Raw genomic sequence first — 18,866 nt, 5'->3', positions numbered from 1 at the left:
ACCACCGAGAGCTATCAGGCGTATGGCTGGGTTCCGAGAGGAAGTTGTTCCATCTTGCTCAATGTGTTTGCGAGGATAACAAGCCAGGATGGCGTTGACTTCGTGATGTGAATTGTGGCGTGTCGATTGTGTAGCTCGGCACTCGATGTCTTGTCGATGCAGCAGGTATCGATCCAAATATAGTCGATACCGGATGACTTCGCGATTCTAGCTGCATCACGTGTCTTGGCGAAGCCTGACTTTTTGATTACAGGATGGTTGCCCGGCTGACTGGCGGAGTGGAAGTCATGGATATCGTGGAAGCTCACTTCGTTGCCTTCGGCACCCCATGTATGAGACAAGATGGCATAGCGTGGTATTGTGCCTTGTTTGTTAACGAGACGTAGCGAGTGTGTCTCAAGCAATGTCATCTTTTGATGAAGGTTTTAGGTACACATCAAACCACGTTCAAGAGAAATGTGTGATGACACTTTGAGGGGCGGGGCGCTTCTCATTTGCGTGCTATTTGGTCCAAACCCATCCGGTTGTACCAGCACACATCCACGTGACGTGGTTGATCATTTGTATAACATTGCTGATCTAAGCTGTGTAAACAGCTACGGCAGTAGCCCCAGTGACTAGCTACCTGGCTGGCTTGGGTACCTATGAGACGCCGAAAACAATTGAATTGCAAGTCAGGTGTTCAGACAATCAAGCACTGCTCTCGCCTACTCTTCATGGCAGCCAGCCAATTCCACCCGCCGAGCTCCTCCAGGCCGGCCATCTCCATGGCATCTCTGGCTTCCCAGATTTCCCTCATCATTTCGATGGCGGTACGTATGTAACCCCAAGGACAAATCCAAGGGTTTTTTGCCCAAACCGATTCGAGCCTTTCAACATACCAGACCCGCTGAGAGGCTTTGGTGGTTTGCGCGCCCGCCAGGAACACAGGCCAGACGATACCCTTGAGAAGCACATGATCGAGTGGCACCTCGGCTATATACCCACGCAGCTCCAGGACCAGGGGCTCTAGGGAAACCAAACCCAGTGGTTTGAGAGCGTCCGGCACACAAAGTAAAATGTACAGACATGCCGCCGCGCGATGTGCCCTTGCCAAACTCACTCGCACAGATAAATCATCTTGCTCCAACGACAGCCCCTGAATCGCATAGACCCAGTCCACGACGTCGAACTTTTTGGCGCGGCCCAAGAGCTCCAGCGCTCGCTTCACCTTTTCCTCTGGTGCGCTCAGATGATCATGAAACAGTCTGCTGGTAGCCAGGATGGTCTCCAGCATGACTGGTGGGCAACAGTGATAGCTATGGGCCTCGGCCCGGCTGAGCACAGAAAAGAAATCCGAGTGTTCCATCGAGTCAGCCCACGTTGTGTCAACGCCGCTTATGGTCGTCCCAAGAATCCGATATGTCAAGCAATCCGCCGCGATGGCGTCCACCAGCCTCATCAGGCTGTCGTCTATTATCACCCTGTTCTCGGCCCCGCCACTGGCGACCTGCTTCTGAATCGATGTCATGAGCGTGCTAGCTGCCTCGATGTGAGCCTGCCAGCTCCCCTTGCCGTTGTCAATCAAGTCGAGGTTGACGAAGAAAACTATCGCTGCCAAGATCATGGCCTGGCTTGTGGGTGTAACTTCTTCGCCGGCACTTGCTACGGCTCTCGTGAGTGCCGATACGGCTTTTCCCTTAGCCACGAGGGCGTCAACCAGTTCTGGCCCTCCTGGACGGCGGTTGTGGTAATTTTGCAGTGTGGCCAGGTGCATAGCCCCCGTGGCCACGATAATTGAGTGCAGGTAATCAAACCGGCCAGCAAGAGGAATCATGGCGCGGAAGGGGTTGCGGGATTGCTGGTCGATCGAGACCAGATCACGGCAGACGGCATTGGAGACTGGCACAGTGCGTTAGTATCGGTGATGAAATAACTATGGCATGAGGGGTCGTTGTATCGGTTGGCTACCGCCTTGGCTTGCAGAGAGATTGTGGGGGTGAAGCATGGTGATAAGGCAAGTGGCTCAAGAGGGAAAAGGGCACGAAGATAAATACCTACAGTGGTGGATATAATGTTTTGATTTCCAGTCCAGGGAGCTGTGAAATGGATCCAGTAGGGAGGGGTGAACCAGAGTGTACCTATATGTTCCTTCCTCCTCATCCTTCATAGCCTGAACCTCGCGGTTGATGACCATGAGCTCAGCACGGCTGAGAGGTTTGGTTTGATAGTCACACTCCGATGTAAATGACGCCGGTGACACCGATGATACCAGGGGCGATACCAAGGGCGACAGCAACGGGGATACTGAAGAAGATATCAATGGGGAATCTGAAGGCGATACTGTTGAGATGGACGAGAATAATGTTGGTGATGGCAAACTTGGTGTTCGACTCTTCAAGGGCTCTTTCTTTGGCTTTGGCAACGCGAGGCGGCCCCGGACAGCTGGGGCATTCGCCCATCGGAAGAAGGTTCCATAGCCAAGACACTCTTCGCCGTTGATTGAGCACTTGTGACAGGAGGGGACAGATTTGTCACACCGAAGTCGGCGGCGGCGACAGTTATGGCAGGCCTTTTGTGGTGCTGCTGCTCCTGTCAAAGGGGGTGTCTTCTTGGGTTCAGGCATCGAGGGACCTCCAGTCCTGTCCCAGTCGGGATGATGTGTCGGCGATGTTCCTCTTGCCTTGCTGGTCTGCCCTGTGCGGTCGTATCGTCGACTTGGAACAGTCTTCAAGAGAGACGAGAAGTGACGTTGAAGACAGGATCGCCACCCAATCGGCCGTCAGGGGGCTCGGCGGCTTTCGCGCGGGAGCGCAAAGAAGGGCGCTAGGCTGAAAGAGGTAGCAAAATGGCAAGCGGTGCTCCACTTTTAAGGCGTTATGGCTCCGTGTCATGCACTCGACCGCGTGCGAACAAAGAAGCTTCAATGTGAAATGGACAGAAGCCAGACGAAGAAAACCAAGAAAACTCACTTCCAAGATGGGAAGCACAGAAGCACATCTCACGTTCACAACCGCAACCCATCTTCCCTCCGATTTCGTTGTCGTCCTGCGGCCAGGTTGCCCCTCCGCCCCACAGCGCCCCCGTGGACAGTGGAGCCAGAGCATGGGTGCGCTAAGCCCGGAAAGGGACCAATTCGACAACCTGTGCAGTCTTTTGCACTGCAGTCCCTGTGACTAATCGTCTTAAAGTCACGTCGATGATGTTGAACTTTTAGCTACTGTTTTGGTCTGCTAGCGTCAAAAATGCCTATCGTTCACTGTCGTCAACAAGCCTGGAAAGGCTGAGGTTTATATCGTGAAGGGTTTCCTTGCTCGTCGTGCTTGCTCGTTAACCTCATCGCCTCTTTCCTTCTTCGACCTGTCTGACATCCATGTCACCGTCAACGAAGAAGGGCGACATTGAGTCGCCCTCGGGTGCCGAGTCTGAGACTGATCTCGAACTCCTCGGCCGTCAAAGACCAGATGTCTTCTCCAGCACTTTTACCGAGGTTATGTTTTGTGCTTCACTTCTGATATCCATGTTCATGGCGGTTTGTCTTTTCAAGCTCTTCCTCATCTTAGATACCCAACTAATGTCGTCAGCAGGAGTTCTTCATCTCAGGCTTCAACATCATCCTTCCCTCGGTTTCTATCTCGCTCGAAATTCCAAAAACCTCACAGGTGTGGCCCGCCAGCGTCTTCTCCCTCGTCACTGGTGCCTTTCTACTGCCCTTTGGCAGGATAGCCGACATTTATGGCGCCTACTGGGTTTTCAGCATCGGAATGGTCTGGTTCTCAGCTTGGTCTCTCATCTCTGGCTTCAGCACGAATTACATCATGCTTATTGTCACCAGAGCTCTGGGTGGGTTTGGACCAGCGGCCTTCTTACCGACGGGGATCATGTTGCTGGGGAAGCTATACCGTCCGGGTCCGAGAAAGAACTTGGTGTTTGCGCTTTACAGCGCCTTTGCGCCCATTGGCTTCTTTTTGGGCATCATCACGGGCGGCTTGACGATCGAGTACCTCAGTTGGAGGTGGTACTTTTACATCGGCTCCATTATCCTGTTCATCTCTTCAGCTGTTGCGTTTGTGACCATTCCAAAAGACATGGAGCAAACGAGAAGGGAAAATGCCCATATCAAAATGGACTGGTGGGGCATTGTTACGATTGCGCCGGGCTTGGTCTTGACTACATTCGCCCTGACAGACGGAGCTCACGCACCCAACGGATGGAAGAGTCCGTACATCATCGTGACTTTCATTCTTGGCGTGTTGCTTCTGGGCGCCGCGGTCTACATTGAAGGTTGGGTAGCAGAACAGCCGCTACTCCCGTTCGATCTCTTTCAACCAAAGTACATGGTCCGGCTCACTGTCGCACTGTTCTTTGCCTATGGCATCTTCGGGGTTTTCCTATTTTACGCCAGTTTCCAGTGAGTTGCTCAACCCTCATCTTGTACTATGAAAAACGGCGAGACTAATCCTTTCAACAGAATCAGCGAGTGGATGGGACAAACAGCACTCATCACAGCCATTTGGTTCGCCCCAATGGCTGGTGGTGGTATCGTATTGGCCACAATCGGTGGGTTTACCCTTCATCTGTTGCCTGGTAGGCTACTCTTGATCATTTCTGCGCTTGGAAGCCTGGCCTGCGTGCTTCTCTTCGCGCTTATGCCACAAGATGCCAACTTTTGGGCATGGGTCTTTCCTGCCATGCTCGGCTCGACCATTGGCATAGACATCACCTTCATCGTCAGCAACGTCTTCATCACAACCAATGTTGCAAGGCATAGGCAGGGTTTGGCAGGGGCTCTCATCAACAGCCTCTTGTTTTTGGGCATCAGCTTATTCCTCGGTATTTCGGATCTTGCTGTTTCCGAAGAGACCAAGGGGGGTGGCACAACTGGACATCAAGTCGCCTTTTGGTTTGCTACTGCTTGTGCTGTGGTTGTTCTGCTCTTGTTTGTCACCATCAAGGTTGGCAAGGCTGAGTCCGATTTGACCTTAGAAGAAAGGGCGGAGTTAGAAAGGCAGGCCAAAAACCAAGCCAGCCGGTCCACAGTGACCGAGGAGAAGGCCTAGTGGTGACACGACATGACACCTTGATGCTTAAATTGCGAGCTAGAATGGCTTACTAATTTAGACTGGATAGACACCGCATAGAATAACTTCAACCATAACCTTCTAATATTTACAATTCATCTCTCAGAATCCCTTCTTCAAGCTCTTTCTTCTTCTTTTGTCTCTCCTCTCTTTGCTGCTTTCTGTCATTCCTCTTGATAGTTCGGTGTAATCTCTCCCACATTAGACGCGAGCGTTTTCCGTCTTCGCTCTCAGTCACCGCCATGGCTTCAATGGTAAACTCCATATCCCGCTTGCCATTCTCACGATGCGGTTTGGTGTGGTCAGTTACCCAAGCAATGACGCAGTGGTCTATGGCCTGGTGCTTATATTTGGGTAGATTGTTGAGCTCGCCTGCGGGTTTGTTAGCTTTTGAACTCTCCCAACTCATCAAGGAAGAGTAACTTACGCTCACAAGCCCCACTCCCCCCTGCCACCCATAGTGGTAAAATTTCATAGATTGCACCCCCTGGAAAGACCAAAATCTTATCCTCCAATTTGATGTCTTTCACATCAGGGGCATGGCCACCTTGTGGAACAGGTGTAGGAGTGGGTTTTACTGTGCCAATGATCCTCTGTCCATGCTCTTGCGGCTTCTCGAACACGCCAAACCACCACTTCTTCTTGTTGGGTTTCTCAGTCTCTTCGTCCCTCTGCTGCTGCTCGATCCACTCCCGAACTTCAAGTGGGACATCTTTGTACTCCATCACCACAATCTCCCGGTTTTCTCCTTTGTGATCGACACCATCCCAGCTTCCCATGAACTCTTTTGTGTGATCCATAAAGTCCTCGATTGCGTGGCGCCATGGGGATAGCCCTGTAGGAGGGTCTTCTGGTAAATCGGAAAGCTTGTACATCTTGGCGCGGAAAGTCTTTTTGGCCTTGCAATGTACCTCGAACCCTCCTGGATCGGTGCCATCGTCGGGAAAGGGGCGGGACCATTTGAATGAAGGAACTACGCCATGCTCATAGATGTCCCAGTTTATGCCGGCTAGAGCTGAGACAAAGAGGGAAAGGTAAAGTGGCAAAGACCTCATTCTGCGAGTTTGCAGGCAAGCGCTTGGTGAGAGTCGAGGAGAGCACAGCAGAACTTGGGGACTCCAAAGTTGCCATTGGTATGTGAGGAGACAGGGCTTCCTTTTAATTCTGAACGCTTCATCATGACCCCGATCGAGATCCTCGGCAGGTCTCGTTGTTGGTGTTCTGGCATTTTGATACAGGCTAATTACCGGGCGGTAGCAGCACCACCCAAACCCTCCAAATTCCTAAGTTTCAGCGGACTTTTTTAATTTACATCAATACTGTCTAACGGAACAATTAACACGTGTCCTGTTGACGGGCTCGGGACATGGACTCGGAAAGACACGATGCGAAATGATGCTGTAACGTTGGAAAATGGAAGTCGAAAGACCATCTGCCGATAGCTTGGCGAATATTTGTAACCTTCTCGAACATTCCCTGTTCTGGATTTCAAGCTTGAACATTTGTGGGGATTCGTTCATTATTTGTTGAAGTTATATTTTTGAATCTTTTCTCGCACTCTGTGTAGAGACGTCAGGTTGCCAGGTCAACTGTGTTGTTGCTCCTTGCCCCTTATCACTCTGTACGACATAAGGCTCTCTCTTACTGGCCGCCGCCAACTTCAAGCTTAGCGGACCGGCATGTATGGGACGGTGTAAGCACTCAAGAAGTAATCCAACTGATCAACTTTGCCCGCCAGTTGGCATAAATGAATGCATTGGCCATAACAGTACTCCTATTCAAAGTGCCGAGCAATCTTTTACTCGCCCTTGAAGGTTTCCATACAGGAATATCACGTATTATATACCTCAAGACCATGCTCCAATGACTACCTATTATTGGGGTGGGTTTGCTCCAACGCCGCGTTGACATTTCCAGCATGCATTAAATTATACCTTGAAGCCTTGAAGTCTAAGCGATGTCAGTTACAGGTGATCAAGAACTTTTGAGGGGGGTATTGGGGCTATAAAGTTGCCCAGCAATATTATGTCGGCGACAGATGTTATCCCAGATTGAGTCCATCCCACGTATTTATTTACGATCATTTTTGCTATCTCACCAGTTGAGAGATAATTTTGTCAGTAGGAGACAGACACAGATTATCAACCGATCAGAGAGTACATGCATGATTCGAACGATCACTTGTCGGTTCATAAGTGATCATCCTGACCACACATGCACTATTCACTGGACCCAGGACATTTTACAATACCCATATAATCCCATTCAACCCTATATGTTGTTCCATGAGATCTCACCGCTCTTGCTACCAATAGTGCAGGGCTCAGAAGGCATGCGATCAACATCCAAAACTGTGTAAACAATTCCTAGCCATCACACAAGCCAAGGCGCAGTCGCTTTATCTCTGCCATCGGTCAATGAATTCAAGCAAGGTTCCTACGGGCTAGTAGTTATCAAGACTGCTGTGAAGCTATAGCGCGACCGGATTGAGAAGAGAATAAGGAAATTCTGTTAGTATCATGAAATCCAGATCCGTTTATCCTTGCCATCTTGACCATGACAAACTGGCTCCCAGGCACACCATAGACAAAATAGCTGGGACTGTAAAAGTAAACCAACGCATAGGTACCTATTATATTCTGGACCACGCCTTGAAAAATAGCTACCAGGCCTCATAAGATAGGTAGTCACTTGGCCTTAAAGAATAGTTGATTAGTCGAAAAATATACCCGTAGACAGAACGCTGATTATTAACATGGAACGGTAGATATTGTACCACCAGTCATTTTGTCCAGAGCGTGCCGGGATACGTGTAGTGCCAGCATTGGAGATTTGCATCAACAAGAGAGTTCGCAGGCCAGCTAGCACTGTGCGTACTGCAACCCTTTCCCATTGCGGTTTCCTCCCTGTATGCATATGCAACAGGCATGTATGAATGGGTTAAATGGGCACACTGTGCAGAATGTAGACTAGTTCATGGAGCATCATGCATTATCATGTCCCTCACGCTCCTGATGAGGAAACCCGAGGAACCATCAAGAGTCATGGACTGCAGTAGCAGCCGTTGTTCCATGGCACCTTTTGCAAAGATGATGCTGCAAGGAACTCGACATTGGGCCAAGAAAGAAAAAAAAGACCAGTGGCTGGGGTAGCATTCAACCAAGGACCCCGCGGCTTTCCACGTTTTTATCCGCGTGAGGTTCCAGGTTGTCTTCATGTACTCTGTACGGAGGATGATATACCTACGTCAAGGTACCCAGGTATGTATGCACTTAGCGGCAATGAGCACTGGATGCAGACTTCATGAACGAGGGGGTCAAGGGTTCTGGATACGACAGCAGGGGGCGGGCCGTCCGATGGTGTGATGTTCTCATTCTGGACACCATGGAGAGGAGGAAGATTGACAATCGCCCCCAGTTCGACTTTGCTGTGGTGCTCCGCTGGTGGAGGGAACCTTGGGTTCGAGAGTGGGGGTCTGGTTTAGATTGCCCTGAATTGGGGGGTCAGGGGAAGCCGGAAGCCTTCCGTAGGGCCGAGCCGCATCTACGAACTCTACCTACCTACAGAGTACCTTAGTAATTGGCATATATTCATTCTCTTATTAGGGTGGAATTCTTCCCATTTCCAACAAAGGGTCCGTCGACTAGGGAAGAGGAATTTTTACCTACAAAAGTGCATCGAGCAATGTGTGGTTGTTGAGATTGGACCCCTGCTTCGCTTCGAAACGCGGATGATTCTTCAGGGGCCCGTCTCCACAGATATGGGGCAACAACGGTCAAGACATGCAAGTGATGCCCAGAGGGGCTAGGAAACGTGGAGCGGTGTACAAGGAAGAGATCATCATGCTGGTTGGTGTTAAGCTATTGCCGTCGAGTCAACGAATAAAACACCATCTGCGGCATCATCAGCATGTGCCACAGTGTCAATACTCCGTAAGTAAACTTAGATGGCGCCATCTGATCGAACCCGACAACAGGCCGGAAAATTGAACACTTCACGAATGGACAACTATCCCCATTCGGGGCATCCTCGGCGCGTACCCGAACTCTCGGGTCCAGAAAGCAATAAGAAGAATGCGGCCAAAACGAGGGGTTCGCTTGCAGGCTGCATACCATACGCCGCATCTTGATGAGACTGAAGTGATACCTTGTGGTGCTTTACCTTACTCTTTGGGTATGGATTGCTTGGAAATCCTCAGGCAGAGGAATGTGTGATTTGTGAGTCTTGCAGATCTGGCCAGCGAGCTCCGGATGATGCTCACATGGTGATAACAACCTCTTAAGTGTCGATTACATACGATTTCGTCAGCGCATTGTGGATATGGGTCTGCTTTGGAAAAGTTCATATCCCACTATGTCTGTCTGCGGGCTTTGCCATGTTTCCCGAAGTGGAGAACAGCCGCTGTTGACCTGGGGTCCTTGGGACAGGATGGATCCGGCAAGGAGGAAACACTTCATCCGACAGACGAACAGTTGCGCCATTATTACTTTCCTACCCTTGTCCCGTTCCCTGGATCCTGCCTCTATCTTCCAGTGCCGCCAGTGTGACAGTGGGGCCGATTTGAAGTGGCTATTCCTTTTCAGTGAGACGATCCTCAGGACCTATTCTTGTCAGTGTGCTTGCTCCTGCTACACACGCGGGGGGTCGCGAGTCAGGAAATAGGACGATCAAGATAAATACGATGGCCGCTCCGTCCCATATAGCTCCTCTCGAGGGATACCTTGCCTACCTATCCGACCGTCTGTTGCGTGCTCGTTACCAGATAGCATCTTCTCTCTTCACGTCACCTCATTTTACCTCTCAGCTGTCTTTCTTATCACTTGCTCCGGCGAAATGAGACCAGTAGACAAGTCAAGTCAGGATGTGGAGAGCCAATGGACTGGCGTATCTCCCAGCTCACCTCTCCTTCCCAAATCTCAGCAACCACAACACTCGCCCGTCCTCAACAGCACCCCCCTCTCTTGGATAAAAGGTATACCCTTCCTCATCTGGCAGTTTACCGAGAACGACTTTCCAACGTTTATTCTTCCCAACTCTGCGTTTGGTATCTTTGGTGCCCTCGCTGGGCCTCGGTTGTTCTCGGACGAAACAGGGCCCACCGTCTCTGAGGTCCTCTGGCGGGTACCTATCGTGGTAATCTACAACTGGTATATGACCTTCATATTTGACCTCGCCAACCAGCGTGGCGCCGATTCGGTCGAGGAAGACAGGATCAACAAGCCCTGGCGGCCCATACCTAGTGGATATGCCACCATGGAACACGCAAGATTATTGTTGCTCAGTTCGATACCGTTGGCGATGGCAATGAACTGGTACCTTGGGGTGTTCTCCGAGGGAATGTGGATCCTCGTGTTGGTCTGGATGTACAATGACTTGAGAGGTGGCGACCACATGCTCAGAGACCCACTGATTGCGGCCGGCTCTTTGGGCTTCAACGGTGGAAGTTTGAGACTTGCTGGTGGTGTGGGAAGGACGGTAAATGACGAGGGCCATTTGTGGACAGTCATGATTGCAGCGGTCATCTTGACCACTGGATACATCCAGGACCTCAAGGATCAAGTCGGGGATAGACTGCGGGAGAGGAAGAGCGTGCCCATTCTGATCGGTGATGGGCTGTGCAGGGCTGTCATCGGTGCCTTCATCTTGTCCTGGTCATTCGCCTGTGCTTATTTCTGGAGGCTCAAGTTATGGGCATTTGTTGTTCCAGTCCTTCTTGGAGCCGGTATCGGGATGAACGGGCTGTTGAGGAGGAACAGGGAAGCGGACTACGCCACGTGGAGGACCTGGTGCTTCTGGCTCATTGTCTTGTTTATGCTACCAACACTGTCACGGTTTTAATCTGTTTTTGCCCCATTGAGGCACTCCTGGCCGAACAGGGCTCATGAGTTGATGAAGTTGAGTTTGTTGCAAAGCTAGGTGGATACTGGAAAGATATAGTTTCTTAGTTACACAAAGGTAGATAGGTACCTAACCCATCACGCTATGTCTCAGACTCACTGTCGCAAGGTTCTGACTCCAGTATTCTTCCAGCTGTGATTCCTGCTTCAAGCATCGGTCATGTCCCGTGAGCTTTTGATCTTCTCAGTCGCGGAGACTCTTGAAATGACGCGATATGGCGTTTGCAAGCTTCAGGTCGTGCTGTTCCCAGGAACCTGGAATGATTTGAAGGTCGGCTCTCACCCGCTCCCAGTTCCCGGGCGCATCCGAAAATGACGGTGAACGGTTGCCAAGCCACGGGTGCGGCCCGAGGGGCAATAGCGGGCGAGACGCCGATCACGACAGGCCATCCAGAACGGTGGAGCATATAGCAAATGGCTGAAACCCGAGTGACACAATGAACATGGACCATGGAAAGCCCTGTCCTTGCGATAGATATGATCTAAGCTGTGGCCCCTTGAGAAACGGTAGCGACATCACCTGCTGACACCGAGCTCTGCACGTGCGATAGAGGTGGTATTATACCGAGGTCATAACCCCAGATTGGAACAATTTCCAGGCTCGGCCCCAAAGGCTGCATTCCAAGGGACCAGCGATTGAAAAAGCACAATGAAAAAACGTGGGTGGTCTCACCTGCCCAAACTCTCATGGTTTTTCCCAGCAGTCCAATTGGGGGCGAGACACGTGCAACGTTGATGGCCGAATCAAAAGACAAATACCACCAAACCGTGCTCTTTGGGTTTCATGCGCTAGTGGCAAGCAGGAGTCGGCGAATTGTAATTGGCTGTAACCAACTCGAAGCATTGAGACGGGCAATTTCATTTTCATCAGGTTGACGGTTTCCTCACGAAAGGGGCCGACCACAAAACATGAATAAAAAAGATGGCTTGAAGCCAATGATCTAGTCTGTTAGTCCCAGCCAACTTACCCGGTGTCGAGACGTTCAAGATGCGCTCCCAGATCCTCCTTGCTCTCCTGCCAGCACTCGGCACAGAGGCCATTCGCATCATCCATGCCAACGATGACGGCTGGGCAGAGCTCTATACACGGTCCTTCCACGACGCTCTTGTTGCTGCCGGTCATGACACGGTGCTAACGGCACCGGCAGAAAACAAATCTGGAACGGGTAAGTCTGTTTGTCAGCTCCTTGTCATGGGATGATGTTAACTAACATCACATCCTGGACAGCATCATCCGACGCGGAACCCAGTCCCCGCACCACAGCTTGCCAATACGACTCCTGCCCGGCAAACACCAACCAGCCCATCGGCCGCAATGAATCCTCGCCCCGTCTCAACTGGGTGAACTCGTTTCCTGTCACCTCGATGCGCTACGGCATCGACACCATCGCGCCTCCTTTCTGGAACGGCCAGGCCCCCGAGCTTGCTGTTTCAGGACCTAATGTCGGCAGCAACGTCTATGTCCAGGTGCATTTCTCCGGCACCGTTGGAGCAGCCGTCTTTGCTGCCAAGGAAAGAAAAGTGCCTGCCATTGCTTTTTCTGGTCTGTCGAGTGGCACGCTTGCCTGGAACACGACCCCCGCTCCGACTCGCAGTCTGGTGTATGCGCAGGTGGCCAGCAAGCTTGTCGATGCCGTGGTCAGCAGTGGCAAGCCTTATTTGCCCGAGGATGTTTTCCTCAATATCAACTTGCCCAAGGTCGAAGGAAAGTGCACTGATCCCCACAACTTCAAGTTTGTGCTCAGCCGGATCAATGTTGGCTTGTTCAGCGCCAAAGACGTGTATCATTGCGGGACGGATCGGTTGCCTTTGGAGGCCAGTGTGGCTCTTTCTGATGATTGCTTGGTGTCGGTGAGCGTGGGGGATGCCAATGACAAGACAACCGCGCCGAAGGAAAAGCAAGATATTGTGCTGGACAAGCTGAGGAGGCTTTTCACTTGCTTGCCATGAATTTAAACCAGCCAGGAAGTGAAGGTCTACAGTGTTTTTAAGCCTTTTTGTATTACATCCCCTGATAGAAAAGCCTAGCGAGATGTAGCCTCCGCTTTAAATCCAGGAATTGAAAACTTACCATCCAGGTCGCTACATGTGATTAACTTTCAAGGCCTTAGTTTTGTGGTGAGTCTTCAATCTAGCTTACTGTTCACGACGTGGTGTCAAGGGCTAATCCAACCCTAACCCCCGTTCTGAAAGGCCACTTCATGATATGTAGTTCCCTATTCCCAACAAATCTTTCATGGCCCGTAAGTTCCGAGGTTATCGGCGCTCCAGAGTGCAGCGCAAGGAGCCGGAGACAAGTCCGAAAATGGTCCGAAAATGGCATTGGCTGGATACAACAAAGACACCACATCATCGGGCCGCATCGGTTAGCTCGGGAACATATGGTGGGGCTTTGTGCATGTCGGAAACCTTGAATTCTATTCTCTCTGTTGCATTAGGCAAAGGTGCCCATTCCGCGTGTGGTGATCGCCGCGCAACCCCTCTTTTTTTCACAGCGCACCTCAGACAGCACCCACGACATTGCATTGGCTATGGCTTCAGCAGTGCTCCCAAAATAATTGATGTTGGGACGCGCCGACATACCTATCCAAATCGCTTGTGAGTGGTTTGCAACAAATACCAGCCATAGCTGCATGACTTGGGCACCTTCGAAGTACCGGTCGACAACACATTCTCACCATCCACGATCACTGCAGCATGGTTCATAGGTCTGCTGCAACAGAAAAGGTGAGCCCATCCAACTCGCCGGGCAATCCTCCGGCTGCTACGAGTGGCTCCAAATCGAGGGCTGGAGCTAACGCGGAGCCAGAGGCGGTGTCAACACTTCGCTGGCTACTCCCACATCCCGCCCGCCAGCGCGCGCAGGATCCGAGATTGAGGTACCGCGTCGCAGGAGGACATACACCACGGCTGCTTGTGAAGCCTGCAGAAAGCGAAAAGCCAAGGTCTGTTTGGTCCTCTACCCATGTCACCCACCAAGAACTCCATCCCGTCTAACTAGGTGTCTTTGCGACAGTGCAATGCCAAACGTCCGTCTTGTGCCTATTGCGTGAATGCAGATATCCCGTGTGTGTACGACACATCGGCAAGAAATGAGACGCATTCACAAGCTCTCAAGCGCAAGTTTGGCGAGCTTGAGGCGCGAGCCGCCGTCTATGTTGAGCTGTACGAGCTTCTTCGAGACAGATCCGACATTGAGTCTGCTGAAATTTTCAAGCGCATCCGGATGGGAGGTCCCCGGAAAGTATTCTACGCCGCATCAAAGAAGGGGATTTACTTCTACAGCTGTCACTGAAACCCGAGATGCGCTTCCGATATGTTTTCCCATACGTTAGCGAGATGCCGGCTCACTTGTATCGCCCCGACAACCCCTATATCGAGTCTTGTATCTATGAGTGGTCTGCATTGCAACGCAGTGGCTTTGAGATGTCAACATGCACCAACAAACGCACAACCGACTCACCGAGAAGCTCATCCTCACCTGAACCCAGACCAGAGAGCATATATCTTATGCCTTTCCATGCCGCTGAAATCATTGAGCCACTGCTTAACGACATTTTCCCCTCGAAGTGGACAGTGATTTGCACAGATGACTGACGTATTGATGCGAAGGCTTATCGCGGCCTGGCTATCAGCAGAGTACCAATGGATAGTTGTCTTGCAGAAGGACTGTTTTCTCCAAGACATGGCGCATGGCCCCGGCCACCGTGGCTGCTGCTCCTCTCTTCTGGTCAACGCGGTCCTGGCCAATGCTAGCGTAAGTGCTCTAATCCGAGTCATATACTTGCAACGAAATTAGCTCTGATTGGGCTTATGAATATCCCAGATGGCTTACCCTTCATTACATAATCGATATCAGTATTGGTGTTCTCACAACCTTGCCTACCAGTTCATGGCTCAGGCCAAGAGACTGTGGAAACTAGAGAGCGACACTCCAAGATTAACCACGATTCAGGCTGCGATGTTGATGAACGTGAATACGAACATGAACGCCATGGACGAAATCGGGTTCAACTATACAAAGAGGTATGAAGTTACAGCCTGGGGCATACTGCATACTAATTTATAAAAGGGCAGTAGAGATGGCGACCCAAATTGGGCTGTTATCACCACCAAGAGACCCCTCTCTGGACGGCCCCGTGAACGGAAAGCAGAGAAGAAAGACATTGTCGAGGAACTTCACTGCTTGGGCATTGTTCCATTTCCATGTGATTCATGTTTATATTCTGTTTGAACCACCTCTCATCAAAAAGCCCCCCGATGTTCCGCTCCCTGATCCTGCAACCAATCCGGAATGGTATGACCAGATTTGGTTGAAGTATCCAGGAGACACCAAACTACACACAACACATTTTCCTTACCAGTTCCAGGCTCAGTGCCAAGTTCGCGTCATCATGAACGACCTGTGGATGGAGCGGTTTGGCTCGTCCCGACAGAGTTCGCCTGAGGGAGGTACCACCATGCTTCCGTCAACCCAGCTGGAGCAAACCAACGAGTTCTACGCTCAACTTAAGGCGTGGTTGGATTTCTTGCCTGACCCTCTAACCCCCCCGAGGATTGTTTTTCCAAGCCAGATTCTCCTGCAGTATGCATTTGAGTCTTTTCACATCTTGCCGCAAGCCGGTGTCTGCTTTTATCTGACACTGGGCTTCATCCAGCTCAAACTACCAAAATAACCTTGCCAATCTTTACGAGTCTATCGCACCGACGTCCTCCAATGTAGAGATGATAAACACCATCAAGCAAGCCGCTTCCTGCAACTTTGAAACTTTACTCCGCTTCTATTACCTACGCCACGGCTTTAGCTACGGAGACCAGTTTCTTGTCCAGCCATTAAACACTCTTGGCTTTTGGTCCCTGAGCAAGGTCCATGCCATTGTCTCCCAGAATCATGAGATACACGAAGAGAACAATAGCGAGCTGAAAGCAACCCAATCCACGCTCCTGCTGGCAGCCAAAGGCCTCTATGAGCAATCGGCTTCATTTTATCTCGATCGCCTCCCCCTTCAACTACTCCGCTCCAAGATGCGACCACAGGAAAGAAATTTGCTTGAGAGCGAGGTACTCTTTTACGACCGTGATTACGCGGGCCATCATCTTCCAGGCAATCAGCACGACAAAAGAATCAAAAGCGAAGAAAACAACAAAAAGGAAGACGGCCAGGCCGGTTCCCAAACTGTTAGCGATCGGGCTGGCGATAACAAGGATCAAGGATCGACCGGGAAAGAACCAATTCGGAAGTGAGGAGCAAGTGGGTGGTCACGATCAGGAGCGTGGACGATGATCCTGAGATTCACAGGCTGCAGAAACTGGTCAAGGATAATCTGAAATTAGATGAGACTGTCGAGTGGTGTGATGAGGATGAGGGAGCGTTTTATTGCTCAGTGAATGGGCAACAACACCACACCGCTTTGAAGACAGGAAATTAGGGAAATAAAACATGGCTTTTCATACATATACTTACTTGACATTCTCCAAGACCTATTAGCCCTCTTTTCACACTTAACAATGATCTTTTAAGGTATATTAAGTATCTTGAAAGGCGTACCTCTTATTTTCTAAGGTCGTTACCATTGCTGCATATTTGACACGAAGCAACGATGAAGCTTTCCTCCGATCAACTTGTCATCCTGTCGAGGATTTTAGACTTAAGACTAACCTCAAATCCGTGGACCATAGCCCCAAATCATACGACATGGGAAAGGAAAACAGTTGGGAGACCAAAGTCAAGAGCCAATTACGCATGATAGCTCTTCTGGGTATGTAAAACACAACCAATACTTCCTCGACTGTTTTAAAATGGAGTATCATCATCTAATAAGCCACTTGATGAAGAGCCGTTATGTCTCCTGGTGGCAGTCTTATAGTTTAACTCATGGCATTCGGGACCACCAACCTTTTATTACCCGTGTCCATTTCCCTCGACGAACAAATATTTCTTGAGACATGGTTTGTTTTTATATTAACGTATATTATAAGCGAGCGACCAATATAAGCGAGCGACTACTTTTTTAAAACCTTTATATTATTATCCTCAATTACTATACAACCATACTAAGAAGCAACCATAATTACATCCGAAATAGCTGAATCAAACAATTCTATAGCCTCCTGGCAAGTGCGCGCATTATGGCCAGGCTTGCCGCACATACCACAGCACTGAACCTTCGTACGAGCCCCCCCTACACTACCGCCATCCGGCTATATTTCTTCCACTGCCTCCCCACCCACGGCCTTCTAGTCCAGTAGATCCTATGCATCTTGCACAGTAAGTGATCCTCCGAGCCGTACACGTATTTTTTTAGCTTTCCGGCGCTTATTTAGTGCCTTATTAGCCTTGTAGAGCGAAGCGTTCTCTAACTAAAGGAGGGCCACCTAGTGCATTATAGCTATCGTATCCTTAGTAAGCTAGTTTATAGTAATTAATATTAAAGTCGGGGAGCTATTTTAATAATTAGTAATGTAAGTTTTAATAAGCGTTAACTGTAAATTAGTTTTTCGGGGGTTTTATAATGTCTAGAATACCTAAGGTAGTACCGTGCCCGGCCTTAAGGATAGGGATATTAGTATATAAAGCTTTATATTTAGCTTAAAAAGTACCCTCTTTAAATCGTATAGTATAAGGCTAGTACTTATAAAGCTACTCTATATATTCTTCTCCGTTATAGAGGCGAAGAAAGCTTCGCGGAAAATATAAAGAAACTCGAGCTTACTTACGTAGTTAATATATATATATATTAAGCCCTCGATCTAGCGGCCGTACGCTTATTTTAGCGGCCTAAAGTAATTAATATCGAGTAGCTAGAGGAGGTAAAAGGAGTATAGAGGTATATAAAGCGTAATAATATTATTTTGTTAGTAGTAGCGTTTAAATTTAATTAAATAATAATTTTCGTAACTATCGAAGATTAATAACCGGTATTTACCCTTTGTACGGGACGCTATATAATAATTAAAGTACTTAATTTAATTTAAGTTTACCGGATTAATAATTTAATTATTATCGGTAATTACGATACGTTAAATAAATAATAAATTATATTTAGTATATTAATTAATAAAGTAATACTATATAGTTAAAATAATAAAAAGTAAAATAGCCTAACCGAAGTATGACGAACCCCTATCCAGAACCTCTGAAAGGGATACCGGTTGAAGGCTACTTCTGAATAATCCTGGTTCGGTACAGCTAAACAGTGTACGACAAGATGTCTCAATGTAAACACAAGATACCGTGAATACAACTTGAAATTGCATACTGCGGAACTGTCTATCTACACCAGCCAGTTCCTCCGTATATATAGACCTCGGGGCCTTGAGGTGCTCGCCCTGCTACGGCCCCGATCACTCATAGCACTTTGCATCCTGCGGAGTGCTCGTCGTGCTATGCCTTCGATCACCCGTAGCATCTTGCATCCTGCAGACTGCTCAGGCCTCTTGGCGCCGTAGCACTCCTGGCCAGCCTTGATTGGCTGCCTCCTGGTTCCCTTAATGATTGGCTGGGGACGCCCCGCGCCCCACCTACTGCGCGGCCTGCCGTTGGGTTAACTGTGACACGAAGATATTAATTCCCTAAATTACTATTATTTACTCGTGGTTATTAGGCTAAACTAGTTTTACTTTACTAAAGCCGTCCGAGGTTATAACTACTATACCTATAAAAATAATACCTATTATAAACCTAGTTTCGTCGAAATTATAGATATCGTTATTTATAATACCGTACTTAGCCTTAATATTCCGTACGAGTGTAAACTACTCGGTAATAACCTTCGGATCCTTATACTTAGCCCTCTAGTAGTCGTATTTATACATAAAACGCGTACGGAGCTATAGCTAGCGTTTAACGAAGTTATATACTTAGAGCTTACTAATAGGCGGCGCGTTACGTACGCGTAGTAGTTAGTTA

The 18,866-nt window shown here is 49.4% G+C and overlaps 8 protein-coding genes across 8 annotated transcripts; 6 read left to right on the top strand and 2 right to left on the bottom strand.

The window, feature by feature from the left end:
• Positions 1–435: 435 nt before the first annotated feature.
• QC761_611340 (uncharacterized protein) lies at positions 436–2,912 on the bottom strand. The gene is made up of 2 exons (XM_062881539.1): positions 2,041–2,912; positions 436–1,881 (listed from the first exon to the last, which is right to left on the bottom strand). The coding sequence occupies exons 1-2, from the start codon at positions 2,603–2,605 to the stop codon at positions 683–685; spliced, it is 1,764 nt and encodes a 587-aa protein (XP_062728989.1). The 5' UTR covers positions 2,606–2,912; the 3' UTR covers positions 436–682.
• On the top strand, positions 2,907–5,143 carry QC761_611330 (uncharacterized protein). The gene is made up of 3 exons (XM_062881538.1): positions 2,907–3,511; positions 3,567–4,390; positions 4,451–5,143. Exons 1-3 carry the CDS (start codon positions 3,353–3,355, stop codon positions 5,037–5,039), a joined length of 1,572 nt encoding a protein of 523 aa, XP_062728988.1. The 5' UTR covers positions 2,907–3,352; the 3' UTR covers positions 5,040–5,143.
• On the bottom strand, positions 5,102–6,164 carry QC761_611320 (uncharacterized protein). The gene is made up of 2 exons (XM_062881537.1): positions 5,488–6,164; positions 5,102–5,432 (listed from the first exon to the last, which is right to left on the bottom strand). The coding sequence occupies exons 1-2, from the start codon at positions 6,113–6,115 to the stop codon at positions 5,149–5,151; spliced, it is 912 nt and encodes a 303-aa protein (XP_062728987.1). The 5' UTR covers positions 6,116–6,164; the 3' UTR covers positions 5,102–5,148.
• A 3,729-nt stretch (positions 6,165–9,893) lies between these two features.
• Positions 9,894–10,898, top strand: QC761_611310 (uncharacterized protein; the record flags this gene model as incomplete). Its single annotated transcript, XM_062881536.1, has 1 exon — positions 9,894–10,898. One exon carries the CDS (start codon positions 9,894–9,896, stop codon positions 10,896–10,898), a length of 1,005 nt encoding a protein of 334 aa, XP_062728986.1.
• Positions 10,899–11,441: 543 nt separating this feature from the next.
• Positions 11,442–13,038, top strand: QC761_611300 (uncharacterized protein). Its single transcript, XM_062881535.1, has 2 exons — positions 11,442–12,123; positions 12,186–13,038. Exons 1-2 carry the CDS (start codon positions 11,946–11,948, stop codon positions 12,905–12,907), a joined length of 900 nt encoding a protein of 299 aa, XP_062728985.1. The 5' UTR covers positions 11,442–11,945; the 3' UTR covers positions 12,908–13,038.
• A 303-nt stretch (positions 13,039–13,341) lies between these two features.
• Positions 13,342–14,252, top strand: QC761_0087490 (uncharacterized protein; the record flags this gene model as incomplete). Its single annotated transcript, XM_062872930.1, has 2 exons — positions 13,342–13,902; positions 14,048–14,252. The coding sequence occupies exons 1-2, from the start codon at positions 13,655–13,657 to the stop codon at positions 14,250–14,252; spliced, it is 453 nt and encodes a 150-aa protein (XP_062728984.1). The 5' UTR covers positions 13,342–13,654.
• Positions 14,253–14,546: 294 nt separating this feature from the next.
• On the top strand, positions 14,547–15,026 carry QC761_0087480 (uncharacterized protein; the record flags this gene model as incomplete). Its single annotated transcript, XM_062872929.1, has 2 exons — positions 14,547–14,714; positions 14,817–15,026. 2 exons carry the CDS (start codon positions 14,547–14,549, stop codon positions 15,024–15,026), a joined length of 378 nt encoding a protein of 125 aa, XP_062728983.1.
• A 13-nt stretch (positions 15,027–15,039) lies between these two features.
• On the top strand, positions 15,040–16,474 carry QC761_0087470 (uncharacterized protein; the record flags this gene model as incomplete). Its single annotated transcript, XM_062872928.1, has 2 exons — positions 15,040–15,542; positions 15,616–16,474. 2 exons carry the CDS (start codon positions 15,040–15,042, stop codon positions 16,199–16,201), a joined length of 1,089 nt encoding a protein of 362 aa, XP_062728982.1. The 3' UTR covers positions 16,202–16,474.
• Positions 16,475–18,866: the final 2,392 nt, after the last annotated feature.

Source organism: Podospora bellae-mahoneyi, chromosome 6 (genome assembly GCF_035222275.1).
Source record: "Podospora bellae-mahoneyi strain CBS 112042 chromosome 6, whole genome shotgun sequence".
Lineage (NCBI taxonomy): Eukaryota > Fungi > Ascomycota > Sordariomycetes > Sordariales > Podosporaceae > Podospora > Podospora bellae-mahoneyi.
The sequence above is the reverse complement of the archived record's forward strand: the minus strand, read 5'-3'. Positions and strand labels throughout refer to the sequence as shown.